The sequence below is a fragment of the Dromaius novaehollandiae genome, chromosome 1, assembly GCF_036370855.1.
Source record: "Dromaius novaehollandiae isolate bDroNov1 chromosome 1, bDroNov1.hap1, whole genome shotgun sequence".
Classification (NCBI taxonomy): Eukaryota; Metazoa; Chordata; class Aves; order Casuariiformes; family Dromaiidae; genus Dromaius; species Dromaius novaehollandiae.
In genome coordinates this window covers 21,238,329-21,255,477 of record NC_088098.1, presented here as the reverse complement: position 1 = coordinate 21,255,477, position 17,149 = coordinate 21,238,329, and the positions used below count along the sequence as shown (strand labels likewise).

At 38.4% G+C, this 17,149-nt stretch overlaps 1 protein-coding gene across 10 annotated transcripts in view; it reads right to left on the bottom strand.

Annotated features, from left to right (window-relative positions):
• CADPS2 (calcium dependent secretion activator 2) overlaps window positions 1-17,149 on the bottom strand; it is a 326,801-nt gene that overhangs the window by 254,807 nt on the left and 54,845 nt on the right. For all 10 annotated transcript variants that reach the window (XM_064506973.1, XM_064506953.1, XM_064506939.1 and 7 more), the window contains exon 2: window positions 7,870-7,983. In XM_064506973.1, the coding sequence (XP_064363043.1) occupies window positions 7,870-7,983 (114 nt within the window). The remainder of the gene's footprint in view (window positions 1-7,869; window positions 7,984-17,149) is intronic.

The window sequence follows — 17,149 nt, the reverse complement described above, 5'->3', positions numbered from 1 at the left end:
AATACCTGACTGATGAAAGGAGAAAAGTGTATTGTTGCTCCTCATTATTTTGGAGAGTGCCTGAGATGTTGCTGACTGGAACACAACCCAGACACCACCATGCAAAGGCACAGTCAAAGGAAAAGTTATTGGCATTAATGTAACTCTTTAATGAAATACTTTGCAGTAGTATTTCCACTTCTAAAGGTCCTTAGGCCAGCTCTGTGCTGAGACTGGTATAATTTTTAAATAGCACTGAAAAGGCAGAGGGGAGGATAATCTAAAAGGATCAAGAGTTGTTTTCTTTTGATCATCTAGTGAAAATAATAAAAAAAAATCTTCCAAATAACAATTAAAAAGAACAAAATTTGAGCATCTCCTTCAAGACGTCTGCACCAAGGACGTTATACTGTCCTATTTCTTCTTAGTAGCAGACTGGCTGAAAAATCCATTTTGTTTTCAGTTGTCAAGAAGGCAGCATCAACAAAAACTTGTACAGCCCAAGTCTTAGTGCAACAGACTGTTAACTCTGCAAAACTGAAGTCCACAGAAGTTTTATTTTCCTTTGAGATAGAGCAAAACAGCCCTGGGATTAGGAGAAAAATAATTAAGTAATGTAGACCAAATTCACTGTTGTGTAACTTTTTGGGCCATTCTTGGTTTTCTAATTGGTTTTGTTCTGATTAACAGACATTCAGATTATGCCTAATAAGCAAGTAAACAATGTCACATACTGCTTACTACAGTAAAGACATACCTCACTACCCAGCACTAATTACTTCTAGGAGGTAGTGTCAGATATACAAGGTATTTCCTTGTTTGCCTGGAGCAAAATAAATAAGAGTACCATTATTGGGAAAGTTTTTTCATTTAAATGCAGTGAGCCATTTCTTCCTCTCTTCCTATCGGCACACACCAACTGCAAAGCTAAGCATAGGTACAGCTAACACACTGAACTCCCTCCATGTACTGCCTCATTTGAAAGTTTGAAACAGATCTGTTGTAGTTACATTTGTGATGCTAATATGGAAACTGTACGACATTCTCAGTCAAATTAACAGTGATCATCCAAACATACCAACGTCCAAACAGACTGATTAATCAAAGCACAGGTTCAACAGCTAGCGATTATGTTCTGTGCAAATGTACAACAAATTGCTTTGTTCTTTGGACATCACACAGGTGGAAAAGGAAACAGGATATCCAGCCTCTGAAAACAGAAGGAATAGCATTATCTGTAGCTGTTTGTATAGCAAGAAAATAGAGGGTTTCAACACTAACACACTTTCCATGCAACAGCAGTACAAAAACAGTCCCTAAACAGATAGCTACATGTCACCTAAAGCCTATAAGATGTTTTATATTCATGAAGAATTCTACAACAAGTTTTAAGATTATTCTTTGAACATCCTTTTCCATGTTGCCAAACATGAGGGGAAAACCCCCCCACCAAAAATACAAAAAGAAAACAAATCTAAAAAAAAAAATCAATAAAGATCTTCACTTTGGATTCCTGAAATGAAAGGGGAAAGAAAGTTTAGGAAGTCTCACACGATAACTTCTTGAAGTTTTCCAAATAGAAGCTCAGTATTCATGTCTATTATCTTCAAAAAATTTCCACAAGTACTAACCTGGTTTTAGCTACCCAAGTAGAGAAATGCTTAAGTACCTTAATGACATTAAAAACACACATTTTAAGTTCCCTCTCACAGAAGCAATTACTAAAAGACAAATACATGCAAAAGAAGAGGATACTTGGAGCCCAGAATGGAGTCCTAATCTCGTTTGTGACAGCAGACACCTCCAGCACACCTCAGAGCACCAATGGTGCAGAGATCGGGCTCAGACAGCACAAGTCTAAGCTGAACCTTGCCCAACAGCGGGCAGACTCTATAGCGGTCTGCAATTAGACTCTCTAACGGGCCTCTGCTTTGCATGGAAGAGGCATAAATCATCTAAAATATGTTTTAATTTGTTGCATCTTATCTCTCCCTCACTTCTCTGAGGAACATAATTACACTGCTAACACTGCAACAATCTCCATTACACTCCAAATTGTGGCTGCCACAACATTGGCCCAAACATTGAAGGCATTAGAGCTTCTTCAATGAAATGGATGGCCTAGATAAACCTTCTTTACTTCTCTTACATGGAGGTGGCCTAAAAACATTTTTATGAAGCTTTTCAAAGAACTGGCCTAAAACAGATCTCTAAGATAACACAAAATTTCACTGACCTGGAATTTGCTAAAGTTTTAAAGCAACTGGAAAGAAAATAATTGTGTAAGTGCTGATTAATTTAAAGTAAATGCTACTAAAAACATATTTGTTGTGAAAAGGCTCCCTCACAAGGCAGAACACAAGATTATCCTGAAGTTAATATATGAAAACATGTTGTTGAAACAGCTTCATCAAATGAGCCCATATCCTCAGTAACTCCTGAATCACTCTAGTATTCAGGTTTTTGAAGCTGATCTAAAGAAAGCAAAAAGACCATAGCCTTTAACACATCTATACATGTAAGATAATTATGACTTTTGAGGGGGGAGGGGAAGAAAGCAGAAATCAGTGAATTTATGCCCCGAAAATCAGTTAGCTTCTACAATTTTTATCCTAATGTATTTAAGTAAATGTACACTCTTCTGATTCCATTATTTTGCCTTGATAATAGCAAAACAGAGCATTCCAACATTTAATTGCTGCTTATTTTCTGCATAGTATGTTTTGATCCTAATGAATGGTATTTAGTTCTTTTCGAAGTCATCTTCAACCCTGAAATATTCATCAGGATCACGTGTGCCTTTTGTTATCTTCAATAAAATGTGGTACCTAAAATAGCTAGTATTAAAATCAAGCCATAAAAGCAACTGAAATACCACTTAGTCCAGAAAACTACTTCTTTTCTGCAATTTCACCACTGAGACACTTTCACCCCCCACCTCCTTGACATATGTACAAAAACTTTCAGACCAATTTTTCCATAATTACAGGCAGAAACAGCATCATCACTTCACTCCTTCCATTACAAAAATACTTCAACTTTTATCCGACTAACCTTTTACAGCTGAATGTCTTCACAGAAAAAAAACGATAAACACAATTCATCCTCCACTAAAGATAAGGGCAAGGAACAATCAACAGTTTTGTCACACTAGTGCTTCCATCACATGGGCCAAACAATTGACATGCTTTCATGCTTCCCCTGCATATCCACACAGACTTGATCAAATTAAAGAGACAGTGATATTATCACAGTCTTGATATACTGGTAGAGGTTTACTGCATTATTTAGATATAGTTTCCTTCCATTCTGTGTCTTTACTGAAATTTTCAGCTCTTTAACATCCCTGTATCGACTGCTCTGAACATGCTCAAAACTGCGGTTGTCCATCTTTGCTTCACACCACGACAGCCTTGGTCACTCGCAGATGTGGAATCCTTTCTGCATATAACCAGCGACTCAGAGAAGGAGGGTGCTCTCTGCCTTAGATGGAGAGGGAAGACACAGGGTACAAAAGCAGAGACTGAAAAAAGCAGGAAAGTCAGGCTTAGGAAAAGTGTGACTACAGAGACAACCTTGTCCAAGCACCAGTCTACAAGGAGAATTCATGCCTCACTCCTCCCTTGCTGACAAATTACCCACAAGGGCTTCACACTGGCAGTTAAGGTTCTCATACCAAAAGTGTTTGCAGGACGCTTGCTCTACTTCCTGGAGAAGCTGAGAGGTGTCACCCACCCACCTACTACAGGAAGGGAAAGGTTTGTCTTACAGTTTAGGTAACTGCAGATATGGGCCCTCTGCTTTTGGTTGTTAACTAAAAGAAAAAATAACCAAAATCAACCACCTTTTTCATCCTTACAAACCCTCCCTCCCCAGCCCTGCAGTACTGAGCCATTAGCTAGGTTTACACAAGAATCTCCTGTCTCATCAGTTTTCGGCTATGGGCCAACCTTAGTTCTTTCCTATTGTCTGACTGTGGCACACAACAATTTGGTTTTGCCAAAGACTACCACATCTGAATTTAAATAGAAATTAAGTTAGTTAAAAATGATCTCTATACCACAGGCCAATACATAAGGTCAAACTAAACCCAATTTTAAATAAATAATAACACCCCCCCCCCCCCCCGGCATTTAACACTTGGATTTAAGTGGCATTCAGCAATTATGGCCTACTTCAAATGAAGAAGCAAATAAAACATGAAAAAACAGCTGCACATATCTGAAGTAGTGACTAAAATGCAGAACTTGTGAGCATTATAATACCAAAGACACTTCCACAATATCTGAAATATTCATCACTGTTCTTTGCACCTACTTTACTCATGGCTAAGACTGCCTATGTTCAAGACTGAAGAATCAGCACTATGAGTATGCTTAGGTGAAGATATATACACATCTATTATGGTCTTAGGTGGAAGAGTCTCTTAACAGGGCTCTTCACAAGAGCATTTTCCTATCTACATGAATGAACACGTAAGAATTTGAGAGAAAATCTACTATTTTTATAGATATCTTCTCTAAGAAAATTAACTGTGTTGAAATATGTGAAGAAATACTTTATTACATAAATCACTTCCCCTCTTAATTTTACACTTAGCAGTGCATCCAATATAATTACTCATAATAAACTGCCATATGATTGAATTTTTCTTTTTATCCAAAAAGCATCACCAACATCTGATGTTCTAGATGATTAGAATCCGGCTCAATGTCTGTAATGGAATTTTCCACAAAAAATTACATTAATTCTGAGAGAATTATTACAGAAACAGGATTGTAAACATATTTTTCTATTTCTCTAAAACTATATTAGGATGGAAGAGGAGACAAATCAACACAACAATAGCAGTTATATGAACACAAAAGAGAATTTGTTAAATTTAGGCCAGGCTTTTTAAAAAGTGCGTGTGTGTGAAGATTACACAGAACAAGAAAATAAACATTTTTGCAGGATTAAAGAAAATTCAAGGTAACTTTTCCTATGAATTGTTTTCTCATTACCTTTTTAAGATAGATAAAAAATAATGCTAGAATATTAACAGAAAGTCTTAAGAAACACAATAAAAAAGACATAGTATTAGAGGATAAGCCAAAACTTAACAGTGATGACCTTCCAAACAGTCTTGATACAGGAGCATGACTCTCATAACACAGTGAAATCGATAAAAGGAAAAAAAAATATTAAGCAGAAATAAATTGCCCTTTCAGCAAATATTTCTAGAAAAGTAAACCAAAGCCTTAACTATGGTAAGTTGCTAAATCCTGGGAAGTTATTCCTAGATCCCTAAATCGAGAGGAAAAACTCTGAATGAAACAAGTTATTCTAGACAGGTTTAGTGACTGGGAATAAAGGGAAATTAATGATTTTCAGAGTGAAAAAATTACTGTGCAGTCCACATATTGGTTTCTTTCCACGTCAGATAAGATTGAACTGTAGCTCTGCAACTAAACTAAAGCATAAGGAAATTAAGATTAAAGCTGATGAGATGCTGTGTGACTGAGACAAGCAAGATGTCCTCAGTTCAAAGTACTAACAAAGGTCAACAAATAAGAGACGTGCTGGATCACATGTTGAAAACATATGGACCTGGAAGCATCAGAACACAGCATAAGCTGAACACAACAATAAGTAAAAGAGCTTAATATTTTCAAGAAATAGATAACTAATCAAATAAAACGAGCATGAAAGCCACTTATAAATGATAATAAGACAATATGTTGGAAGATGCATAAAAGTTGATTAATGTGTGTTGAAGAGGAGCAGTAGATTTAATCAGGTCTCCTGAAAAGCTGGATTCAGTAAATTAACTTGCATACTGCTGACTATTTCCCACAACCCTAAAAAGAAATTAAAACGGCAAACAAATGTTGACTCAAATGGCACAACTGCAAAAACGTAAAGCAAGTATGGAAGGAAATCCCTGGAAAGAATGGAAAATGGATTTGTGATGGGGAGAGAAAAGGGGGAAAAGATTCCAAAGGAACTCCTTATGGCTGGTAGGTGAGCTCACGCTGTACAAGTACTGCCCATGGCACCAGCCTACAGTGTCATTACAGACTTGATAACAATGCCAGAATTTTTAGAAGCCTCTGGTTGAAACTGGATGGTTAGAACATTTGTACACAGAAATACAAACACTGAATAGCTGAAAATATCTCAAGAATTTGGGTCTTCCACTTAATATGGCTATCTTAGATTATTAAGTGTAACTTTTCATTGTAAGAACTGATACACTGCAAAAGTAGTCCTAGATGACTCCAGATAGTTTCATGCACAAGAGACAAAAAGTAAATCTTACCTGGAAAGTTACTGTTTAGGCATTTATTTTAAAATGACTTTTTTTTAACCACCTTATTCTTTCCAAACAACAGGTTACTTCCTGTACCTCAGTTGGTGCTTTTAAATTTGTTCAGCCACATTTAACAGATGCTTCTGGATCCTAACTCTTCTTTATAACTTCCTTCTTTGTGAGGTTTAATGATACTGCCTCATACCCAAATTTCATTTAAAACAAGTATAGCCCTTCTTAGACAGCTAGTTTAAATAAAGAACAATAAATGCTATGTCCTTTTCAAGTCTACCTCATGTTTAGTACCCTGAAACACTCCATCGCTACCTATCTTCCCTCTAAAAACTATTACTGGGCAGCTAACTAGCTCAGCTTTGTGTTGCACAATCTTCCAAACTATCCCTCCTCCCAGCCTTAATTTTATCAGTCCAGAATTTTACAAAAAGGAGGATTACTTTTTGACTCCTCTACTGTTCTTCACTCCTCCCCCCACACACTACTTCAGAAATATCCATATTCTCATGTTTCATCTGCTGACTTGCAACCTAAGTCAGACTCTTCCCCATGCTTTCCCAAGGATTTTTATGAGATTTCCTTCATTGTCTCTGCTTCGGTACTGATCAGACCATATTTGGGGAAACTCTGATCTATGACAGGAAGCCCTTCTGCCCCCTCCTATCTCTTCTTTTTTGTGTGCAACATAATTTAAAGTACATAAAGCCAAGTGACAATGTAAGCTGCATCTTTTCCTCTACAAAGAAAACTTTCATTTACTAGCAGAGAATAGCTGAGAGGGAATAAGGATAAATAATATATTAAAAATAAAGCTAGAAAATCTGAAAATGATGTGGCAGAGTGAAATAAGGAGAAAGACCCTTTAAAAGAAATGTGATTCACTAAACAAGTCTGAAGTTACATTAGACAAATGAATTCACAATACCATTTGCTAACTGCACAAAATATATTCTAATATAGTCATGTGTTTCTGACGTTAGGAAAAAGACAGTGAACTGTCATCTTAGTTTGGGACAGCACCTATCCCTTAGGCAATTAAAAAGCACATCTAAAGACTGGCTCTGGTGCTGGCAATCACAGGGGATCCCAGGAAGCCACAGCTTGGCCCAGCTGCATTGAAAGCGTTGTTCCCTGGGGAGGGAACTAGTGATTTGTCTCCAACAATACTGCACTATAATAAATGAAAATCAGAAGATGTGTTTCTCAAAATGGTAACAACTGAAGCTCTGATTGCAAGAGGTAATGGAGACATATGTCGATAAAGATAGCGGTGCCTAGTTGTATCAAACTCTGCCAGAAAGATGTTTAGCACCAGGGGTTTTTGGTTTTGTCTTCCCTCCTCCCCAAACAAGTGGATATTTTCCAGTTTAGTTTATCTCTTTTGCCCAGGCAGTGGATTTACACTTATAAAACTGCAAAGCTGTGTAGACTGGGAAGAGGGGACAAGACAGGATGACACATGCTGTTTCTAGAAGATTCAGAAGTTCACAGCTTTTGAAAATTAAAATTCCTTTCTCTGTATGTGCATTAAAAGGATCCTAAGAGCTTGTTAAACAGTACAGAAAACAAAGCAAGGAACTTACCTCATAATAACTTCGCACAGCATTGCAGAATGCCTCATCTGCTACGATCTGCGTCTCCCCATTCAAAAAGGCTTGGAAACGTTCCTTCAGGATCTGTAGTTGCTGCTTATTCAGCTACAGGCGAAAGAGAGAAGGAGAGGGAAGAAAACAATAATAAATGCAGTTAGTCTCAAAGTGAAAACACTCAGCATTAGAGCATTCATTTGGAAGGTACAGATTGGGGAAGAAGGGCCCGGGCTCCCCGCCAGCTGGCTCGCTGGCGAGCCGCAGCTCTTCAGAGTCCCAGCTGGGCAAGCCAGGGTGCTGCTGCAGCAAGCCACGAACACACTGAGCACCTAAGCGAACCTCGACCCTTCCCTTTCTGCCCTCGCAGCAGTGGGGATAAGTTTGCATGTGAAATATTCCTCAGAAGAAGCAGCCACACAAACTCCGGACTGGATGGCTGACCCTCACCATGGCAGTAGCCTCAGCCAACAAAATTTAACTCTTAGCTCCAGCCTTCAAATATTTCAAATCTTTTCAGCCTTCAAATGCCTGAAAAACAACAAAGATGCCTCCAAATTTTTCAGTGGCCCAAGCAGCGCTGTAGGCAAGTTTTAACAAACACGCTCACCACAAAGAGAAGAGACGCCTACCCACCACTGTTGCACCACTACCTATAGAGACGAATAACTAATCATGAGAACAGCAGCCAGACATCTCCAAGACTGATTCCAAATTTAGTTCAGTGAATTTTGTATGCAACTTGAGAGCATTTTGAAAACAGATTCCAAATAGAGGATGTTACATGATTAAACCTTGCACTCAACTTATTTTATCAATTTACAAAGCTTCATGTTATGGGAAGAAGGAAAACCGGAAAGGTCTCCAGTGATGAGATGTAGGCTTTTTGCCAGCAGTTCATATAAACTCTCTAAATATTTAGGGATTATCTACTTCTCCTTATCAAATCTGTGAAGAGAAGTTAGAATGGGATATCAAAGGAGACAGCCACCAACATATGGATACAACAAAGCAAAAATCATGAACAGTTGTTTTGCTACCCTCAAACTTAATAACTAATGTACAGCCTTTATACCAGTGAATATTTTCTAAGCTTTAAATTTGACATTAAAAATTCAAACATAACTGACTGAAAAGCATTTTTCATTTTCCCACACTTTGTTTAGTTAAAAAAGCATGAAAAAGAGAGAAAAACGTGTATCTAGAAACCAAAAGCATTTTTTCAAAGAGCAAAAAGTTTTATTTGTAATGGATAACCTGCACCAAATAACATTATCTCAACAGCATAACTGTTTCTTGTTTTTATGCATCTACAGTAAGGATGGTGATTTAAGACTTTCAAGTCACTACTGTAGACACTGAAGTCATTTAAGCTACAACACTGTTGCAGGATTAACAAAATTGCTGCTATGCTGACAATGTGCCTACCTTGGACAACTTCTGTTTCCTTCATATCGAGGGAGGTTTTTCATCATTCATAAAGTTTGCTAAGTTCGTCAAGTCACTTGCTTCTATGAAACATGTAGCACTTTACTACAAAACTCTCTCCGAATTACATGCAAACCCCCAAGCTTACCATTTGTTTTAGTTTCACAGGAAACAATAGTACAGATATCTAAGTATTAAATATAAGAAATCCTCTAAGAAGTTGCAAAATGTAGGAGGTAGCAACGCAAAGCCAAAGAACTATGCCTTTGGGGAAAAAAAAAAAAGCTCATCAAAATACATGATAATACTGTTCCTCACTGTAACTAAAAGATTAGCAATGAAAAACAAGTCCTAGGAAACCCCTACACAAGAAAAGGCCTCCTTTGGAGGTAAGCAAACTTCAACTGAGGTTGCTGAGACATGGAAATATTTCCCACGTGAGCTCTTGAGAACAGCTGGCCACACACTGAAAGCTTGCCAGTCCATATCCTTGTGAGTTAAAAAACAATACGAGAAGTATTTGTATTATGTCTGCACACAGACCAAAGGTAGTATCTACCCACCCATTTTAGACATCCATTCCTTGTGAAGAACTGTGGCGGACCGATGAATGAATCTTTTTGCCTTAAACATTTCTTGGTGCATGGGGTGCAGGCAGGCCATAACCACGAACAAGCCATCTGTCCCTGGCGGAAACAGGACTGGGCTGCTGCGACCCCCGAGATGGTCTCCCTGCGACCACCCCGGACACACTGAGCCTGCACTGAACAAGACCACAATCGGGCAGAGACTTTGGGACCTGGACTGTAAATTATTGTCCATTTTTAGCGCAACTTCTATAAAACGTGCTTGGCATGAGTGGCTAAATTTGCTGAAGCCTTAGGCTGCACTCCCTAGTTCAGTGAGAAAAGGGCCCCAGAGCTGGTGCAGGCGGGAACGATAAGGGAGTTACCAGCAATTTGCATCTGAAACAGTGCTAATTGCTGGAGTTACCACCTCTTTGTCAGGACCTTGAGAGACAATAGCAGAGCCCGAGGAATGGAGACACACCTGTGGAAGAAACCGCAGCAGAAAACAGCCTGCCTAGGAACAACGATGAGATCCAATAAGGAGCAGGAGACCCCAGGCCCAGAAAATTACTATTGGTCTAAACTACCGTGTGAGGGGTGGAGAGCTTAGATTGGAAGGTATAATTGTCCAGGGATTTCTTTGTTCAGGGTCCCTCTTCGGAGGTACCCAACTCGAGCTGTGTGAAGAGGACCTACCTACCACCAGATGGAAGCCTCCTCTCCCCCCCACACCCCCAGCGCTGAGACTCCCAAAGGAAGAGGACCAACAGGACAACGCTGGATCCACGGGTGGTGATATCTTTTCTCTCTCTCTCCTCTCTTTTTCCCTCTCCTTTGTTGAATCAGTAGGAAACGTGTGGCACGGGACTTGTCTAGCTAGTTGGTTATCCTATTTGACCACATGCCTTATCTTTGTGTTAATAAATCTTAAAACTGGTTGGCTGGTGTCATTTCACCTTAATTCAGTCCAAGGGCATCACGAACTTGGTCGTTTGGTCCCAAGGGGAGGGAGGTCGTCCTGACGCCTCCCTTCGGGCCGCAACAAGAACCTCACAAGTTAACTGGTTCTAAGAGAACTCAATCCTTACTCCCAAATATGCAAGACAGCTATTTCTTTTTCTGATACATTTCTTCTCTCATTTTCTAAAGATATTGGAAGAGTTGAGATATCAGAAAACACAAATCACTGGGGATGTTCTGGGCTTTTAGTCAAATGTAAGCACATGCTAATTCTTGTAGGGGATTTTATTAAGAGCTTCCATTCGTACAGGCAACGCCCCACTGCTAAGCGAGCGGCTAACTCATTCTATAGAATATTTACACGTCTGTCACTACAACACGCAGGCTTCCTGCCAAAGCAATTATGAAAATGTGTTTTCATGCTTGCAGACTTTATTCTTTAGGTGATTTGCCTGTCTATTACCCACATATCAAACAAAAACATTATAAATAAGGCAATGAAGTATAAATTTTAATTCTGATCTCCTTTACTTTAACTAACTGAAATGCCTTTAAAACACTGCTTATATATTCATCACTTCAAGCAGTAATTCTGAGCGTTGAGTGGCATTTGAGAATTACTGTACCTTTCTTAAATTACTCATGTTTAAGTGTGAAATCTGGATGCATAAGGGAATACAGTTCTTTGACAAAGCTAAAAAATAGTAATTCCAATGAAAAATGAGAAAAGCTACACCTCATACTATGGACAATTTGAAGTATATTTCACAGATCCTGAACACTGTGATACACAGAGATGCAGTTGTGCTAAGTGGTCCACTCCAGCATACAGTTCCTCCGTTTTGGTATTTGTCAGAATACAGAACACTGAATTCTCACTCCCTCTTATGTTTCACCCTTTATTTTGTTTGTTTTTAATGTATTCATTATCACTCTTCAATTTGAAGGCAAGTACCTCAAGAAAAGAAAAAAAAAAGTAAAGTTAGTAGCTTAGAAATACAGACAATGAGAGAGGTCTAATTGCACTAGGATCCCATTATAGTAAATAGAGAGAAACAGGTGTCTGTAGAGGACATCTTGAGTCTCAGATGTTGCCAAACAACTCAGCCACTCAAATCTGAGCCTATTTCAGTTGTCACTCTTGGTTAACAAAGGAGGAGATATGGAGGTCATGAATAACCAGGATCCCAACGAAGTGCTTAAACTTAGGGGGTGACAGATCCCCCTAAACATATTCTTTTGTGCAGCAGTTTACACAAAGGACCTTAAGTGCATCCTTTTGCTCTACTATCTGTCCGCAGTGCATGCACCCTCACCTTGGTGCAAGACCTTTCAGCCCTTTGCGTCCTGCCTCTCACAAGCACTATTTCTTTACACCTTTGTTGTCAGTACCCCGCCCTGCACTTTAAGACTAGTAGAAAAAGCTCTGAAAAGCTACACTCTTTATTACTATAGATCCCCAGAAATGTAAGCAGAACTCAGGACATGAACTGAAACACACAGTAAGGCTTCATTGGTTCTCTCATATTTCATCAACCTGCTTTGGTTTTGTAATGTGTATGTGCATTTCACATTCTCAATGATATAGAATCTGTTGCCATAACTCTGTGTGATACTTCATAAATAACTACTACTGCTTCATGGGAGAAAAGATAACTGAATTCCCCTATTCAGAATTTCAGTTTAGTCATTCTGCAGAATGCAGTCGAAAGATAAAGTTTCCTTTGTTTAAGGGAAAAAAGATTAACCGCCTTAAGTTTTCTTCTCTTTATTGCAGCCATGCAACAGGTAAAAGTTCTCCTCTCCTGACCTCTCCTCTTTTGCAAAGGGTAACGTTTCTCTTACTTTACATCCGTTAAATTTAGGAGACTATCAAAGAATTAAAACACATGCTTAAGACAGAATAAACTTTTTGAAGACCTGTTTAATTTATTTAAGAATAAATAATTTTTGTTCAAGTTGCTGTAGTAAATTTTGCTTTCACAAATCAAAAATATCAAAATATCTTCAGGCAGTTAATTATTTAAAAGACAAAAACCCCTCATTTGCATTTAACACTTCAAAGAGGATAGTCCTATCTATTTTCCTTTTACAGCAGTAAAAGGTTTTTTGTCGAAGATTTGTGGTAGATGCTTTACTTCTTCAATATTTTTAATACTAACACAGCACTGCTTAAAAGTCATGCTGACCATATGCTCTAAAGTAAAGCTTGGATATGAAAATGTAGAAGTATTCCTGTTTCACTCATACCTTTTAACAATCTCAACAAATTGCTTTTACACACAAGTTTTTACTTCTATTTTTATAAGAAGCTGCAATTTAAACTGATCTGGCAGTTTAGGAAGTTGTTCCAACAGCACAGCTTTTACTTTATTAAACACCAACACTTTTAAGGAAAAAACAAGGATATACACGCTGTAAAAGTAAAACTGCTTATCCCTTTGGTCTGGAAGAAAAAACAGAAAGAAAAGAAAACCCTTGCTTCAGAGTATCAGATGTTAAGATTTAGGGCATTTTGACCTGCTTGTCACCAGCCATGTACACAGTACAACTCAGTACTGCCCCAAACACATGCAGCCAACAGCAACAGCTGACAACAGCCGGCAAAGACAGAAGTCCTCTCAGTAGCCACCAGCCTGTCCCCCTTCCAATGTCCTGGACATCACAGATACTGGGATGCAACCACAGCTTGTGCCTGACCCAATTCCCTGCAAAAATGGAAAACCGAGGAGCTGGACTTGGAGGAATAACATTCTGAACTATTGCCACCTTGTGGCAATTGGAGAAATACAGCAAAAAAATAACAACTGCCTATCACCATTCTCAAACTCGCAATTGTGGTTCCTGTGAGCAACAATAAACCTGTGACCTGCCCTGACATGAGCAACAATACTGCTTGTTCTCTATTCCCAAACTAAAATAAGCCTTTCTCTTACTGTATCTGCATACTTGAGGAAATTAAAAGAAGGCAATGACTGCAATTATGAAACAGAGCTAGATAAAATATTTTTTGCAGACTGTATAAAAAGTAAGGGGTGGGGAGGAGCTAGCCAAACAGTCATTCCCCAATTCTCAGCTGCAGTGTACATGAACTACAGTACCAACTACTATTTAAGCCCCCTAACACTTCCTAATAAGGTTTAGCTCCAGTTGCTTCAAAACCATGTCATTTTGCCTGAAGTCTTCCACAGCAGCAACTGTTTTTTGGACAACTTCAGCCAAAACTATTTAGACTTTTTGAGAGCAGAGGAGAGTAGGAAAAGAAATAAGCTGATGAGCATTGCTTCAAAAAGCAACCTCTCCCTTTGATTTCAGCGAGGCAATAGAAATTTACATCTGTTGAACAAACAGAAATGAAAGGACAGATAACTTCTTTTTCATCCAATTTCTCCTGCAGTTCTTCAGACTTCATATTCTTGTGTCTTCTCCTCCCAGACCCTTTACCAAGGCAAAGGGGGGGGGGGGGAAGAAAAAGAAAAAAAGGAGTAAAAATTAGTGGTCAGTGATGATCCTATTGATTGATTCATCCTTCCTGATGTTATCAACTGAGTTTTGCTAAAGAATAATTTATCCCACCTGTCCATACCCTCAGCTAAAACCAAAACTGGAGGATACGATGGACAAATCTGTTTAAAGTGTTGCTCAATAAATACACTGCTTCCACGATGATAAGAAATTCAACTACCAGTAATCTAGCAACAATTCAACTACAGCATATGCTCAAGGCCCTATACATTTAAGTGGTCCTTCAGCAAGTGTAGAACAGAAGCTCCACATGCATCTTCATTTTGTAGGTACAGGCTTTATACAGTAGGGGTTTTTTTTATATTTTGTTTCACATGTAATCTCTCTGCCTTGAAAGCTAGCTGCGTCAATGATGATCTAATGCCCTTCCTCCTCAAATCCTCTGACCACATCATTTAGTTAAAAGATCTTCAGCTCAACTGCTTGTTTCCTGTACCTGCTTTGCAGGGCTTTCCAACTAACCTGGGCATGTTTTATTTTTATTTCCAAATGAGCCTTAGAAGCTTGAACTCATGCAACACAATTTGAAATAGTTCTCACTGTATTGCATAGCTCTCAAGAGCCCCTCAAGCCTTATCCACTGTTCTTTGTCCCAGCCAAGCCCTACTGTAATTTCCAGCTTCCTACCACCACCATAGTGATAGGAAGGGTTTTATCCACAGGGCAGAGCTCTGGAAAGAGACACGCACACTTCCATCGCAGCAATCAGGGGCAGCACACAGAGCCTTAGGCTGAACCTATCATTACCCTCTCCTTCCAGAAAAGGAAAATATGTATGCCATGTAACCAACTGCTAATGAGCTTAATCTTACCTCATTGATGAGAATAAGCCTGCAGAGCACATAGCCAGATATAAACAGTGATTATCACTCCATTTCCCCCCCATTCTCCTCTGCCACCTTATCCCTTCTTCCAGTATCTCCTTACATAGACAAGAATATTACCAGTCTTTCAGAGTAGAGAAGAGATGGAGAATGTTTATTTTTGGTGAAATACTCAAAGAGATTTTCTTCTGATGAATAAGACTAAATAATCTAACTACTAACACAAGGATGATAGTTGTGATTACTGTGCTGAACTACGCAGATCTTCATAGTGTAACATAATGGCTCAATTTTATGGTTCTATATATTATATTATGTGGGTAACACACAAGGTATGCTGTCCTTTACTGTTCATTGCTTGAACTACTTCTATTTTTTTAAATAATGGGTAAATATTTTGCTGTCACTTAGCAACCTTAGCTGTTTTATTGACTTTCTTAATGCTGAAGTTATTCCAACTTTTTTTTTATAGTATTCCCTTTGTTGTCACTCAAATTTAGACTACTGTGCGTACATGTTGAATATGGTACAATTCAGCACCTTATAGAAGCAAGTCTTAGATTTACAAAATAAGTTATATATTTAACAAACTAATTTCTCAATAACATAATTCTTTATAATCAAACAATTAAGCACAACATAGCATTTATTTCTTGTTGGCCTGCCACTTGTTTAAAAAACAATTATTCTACAGTTCATTCATTTGTAATTCAATTATACTTTTAGGATATTTCCTTACAAGTTAGAAATATTTTCTGTATCATTAAGTCTGAAACTTTAAATATTTTCATTGCCCAGAGCAGCATATATATTTTTTATATCCTGACATGTCAACTGTGCACCCCCCCAAACCATCTGTCAGAAAAACTATTTGTCCAAAGCAAGAGAGCTGTCTCATTTTGCAAAACTTCTCCACATACAAATTAAGCTGTTAGAAAGAGCACCTTAAAAGCATTGCTCAGAAGAGCTTTGTCTGCAGATAACCTTGTACTAGGATACTTTGCTGTATCTGCAGCAAGGATCTCAAAGTGTAGCTATGGAGACTACAGCAGAGCTGTTTGAACTAACAGAAACATCAAGAAAATACATGTTCCTCCAACTTATTCTTATTTTTCTGAGACTGAAATAAATGTTCCATATTTTCCCACTTTCTAGGGAGACACTATGATCACATAAACCTTCCTTGGCTGTGCAAACGTCAGCTTCTTCCTCACACAAGTAACTTCTGCATGTATTTTTCAGTCACAAGCAGTTCTGACAAAAAGGCATGGAGGTTTCACAGGTATCTCAAGTTTTTACCTTCTTCAAAAAATAGAATTAAAAACAAACACAGATTACTGTTCTCAATGACAGAAATGCTAGCAGAACTAAGCCACTGTAATTCCTCTTTGGTACTAAGCAAATACAAATCCTAAGTTACCTGCTCATCACATTCTGTGACTACATATTTCAGGACTAGTTCAGCACTAAGAAAGAATAACAAAAAATATCAGAATAAAATCCAGAACAAAGTATCTACTTTATTCTGGATTACTGGCTCATCCTGACAATGCTTAAAAATCATTTCAACAAATTCAATGCAATTTTACAGACTCTTTTCCACAAAATTTTATCTACAGTTTCATTAATAAATAGAATTGTGTCTCTGCTCCACCTACCTTCTCTGTAATGGCTAGAAATCATAGAGAAAAGTAGGATTGATGGGACTGCTGGAAGTCATCTAGCCCAGCATCCAAAAGCAAGTCCAGCTCTGAAGTTATTCTGCTCTGGTCATGCTGTGCACATCCTTGTGCAGTCCAGTTTTGCTTATCCTCAAGAATGGAGATACTGAGGACTCTCTAGCAAGCTGCTCCAGTGTTCATTCCATAGTTTTTTTCCTAATATCTAGACAGCATTTCCCTTGTTGCAGCTTGTGACCACTACCTCCTGCCTTTTCCTTGTGCACCTCTGAAAAGAGTCTGGCTCTATCTT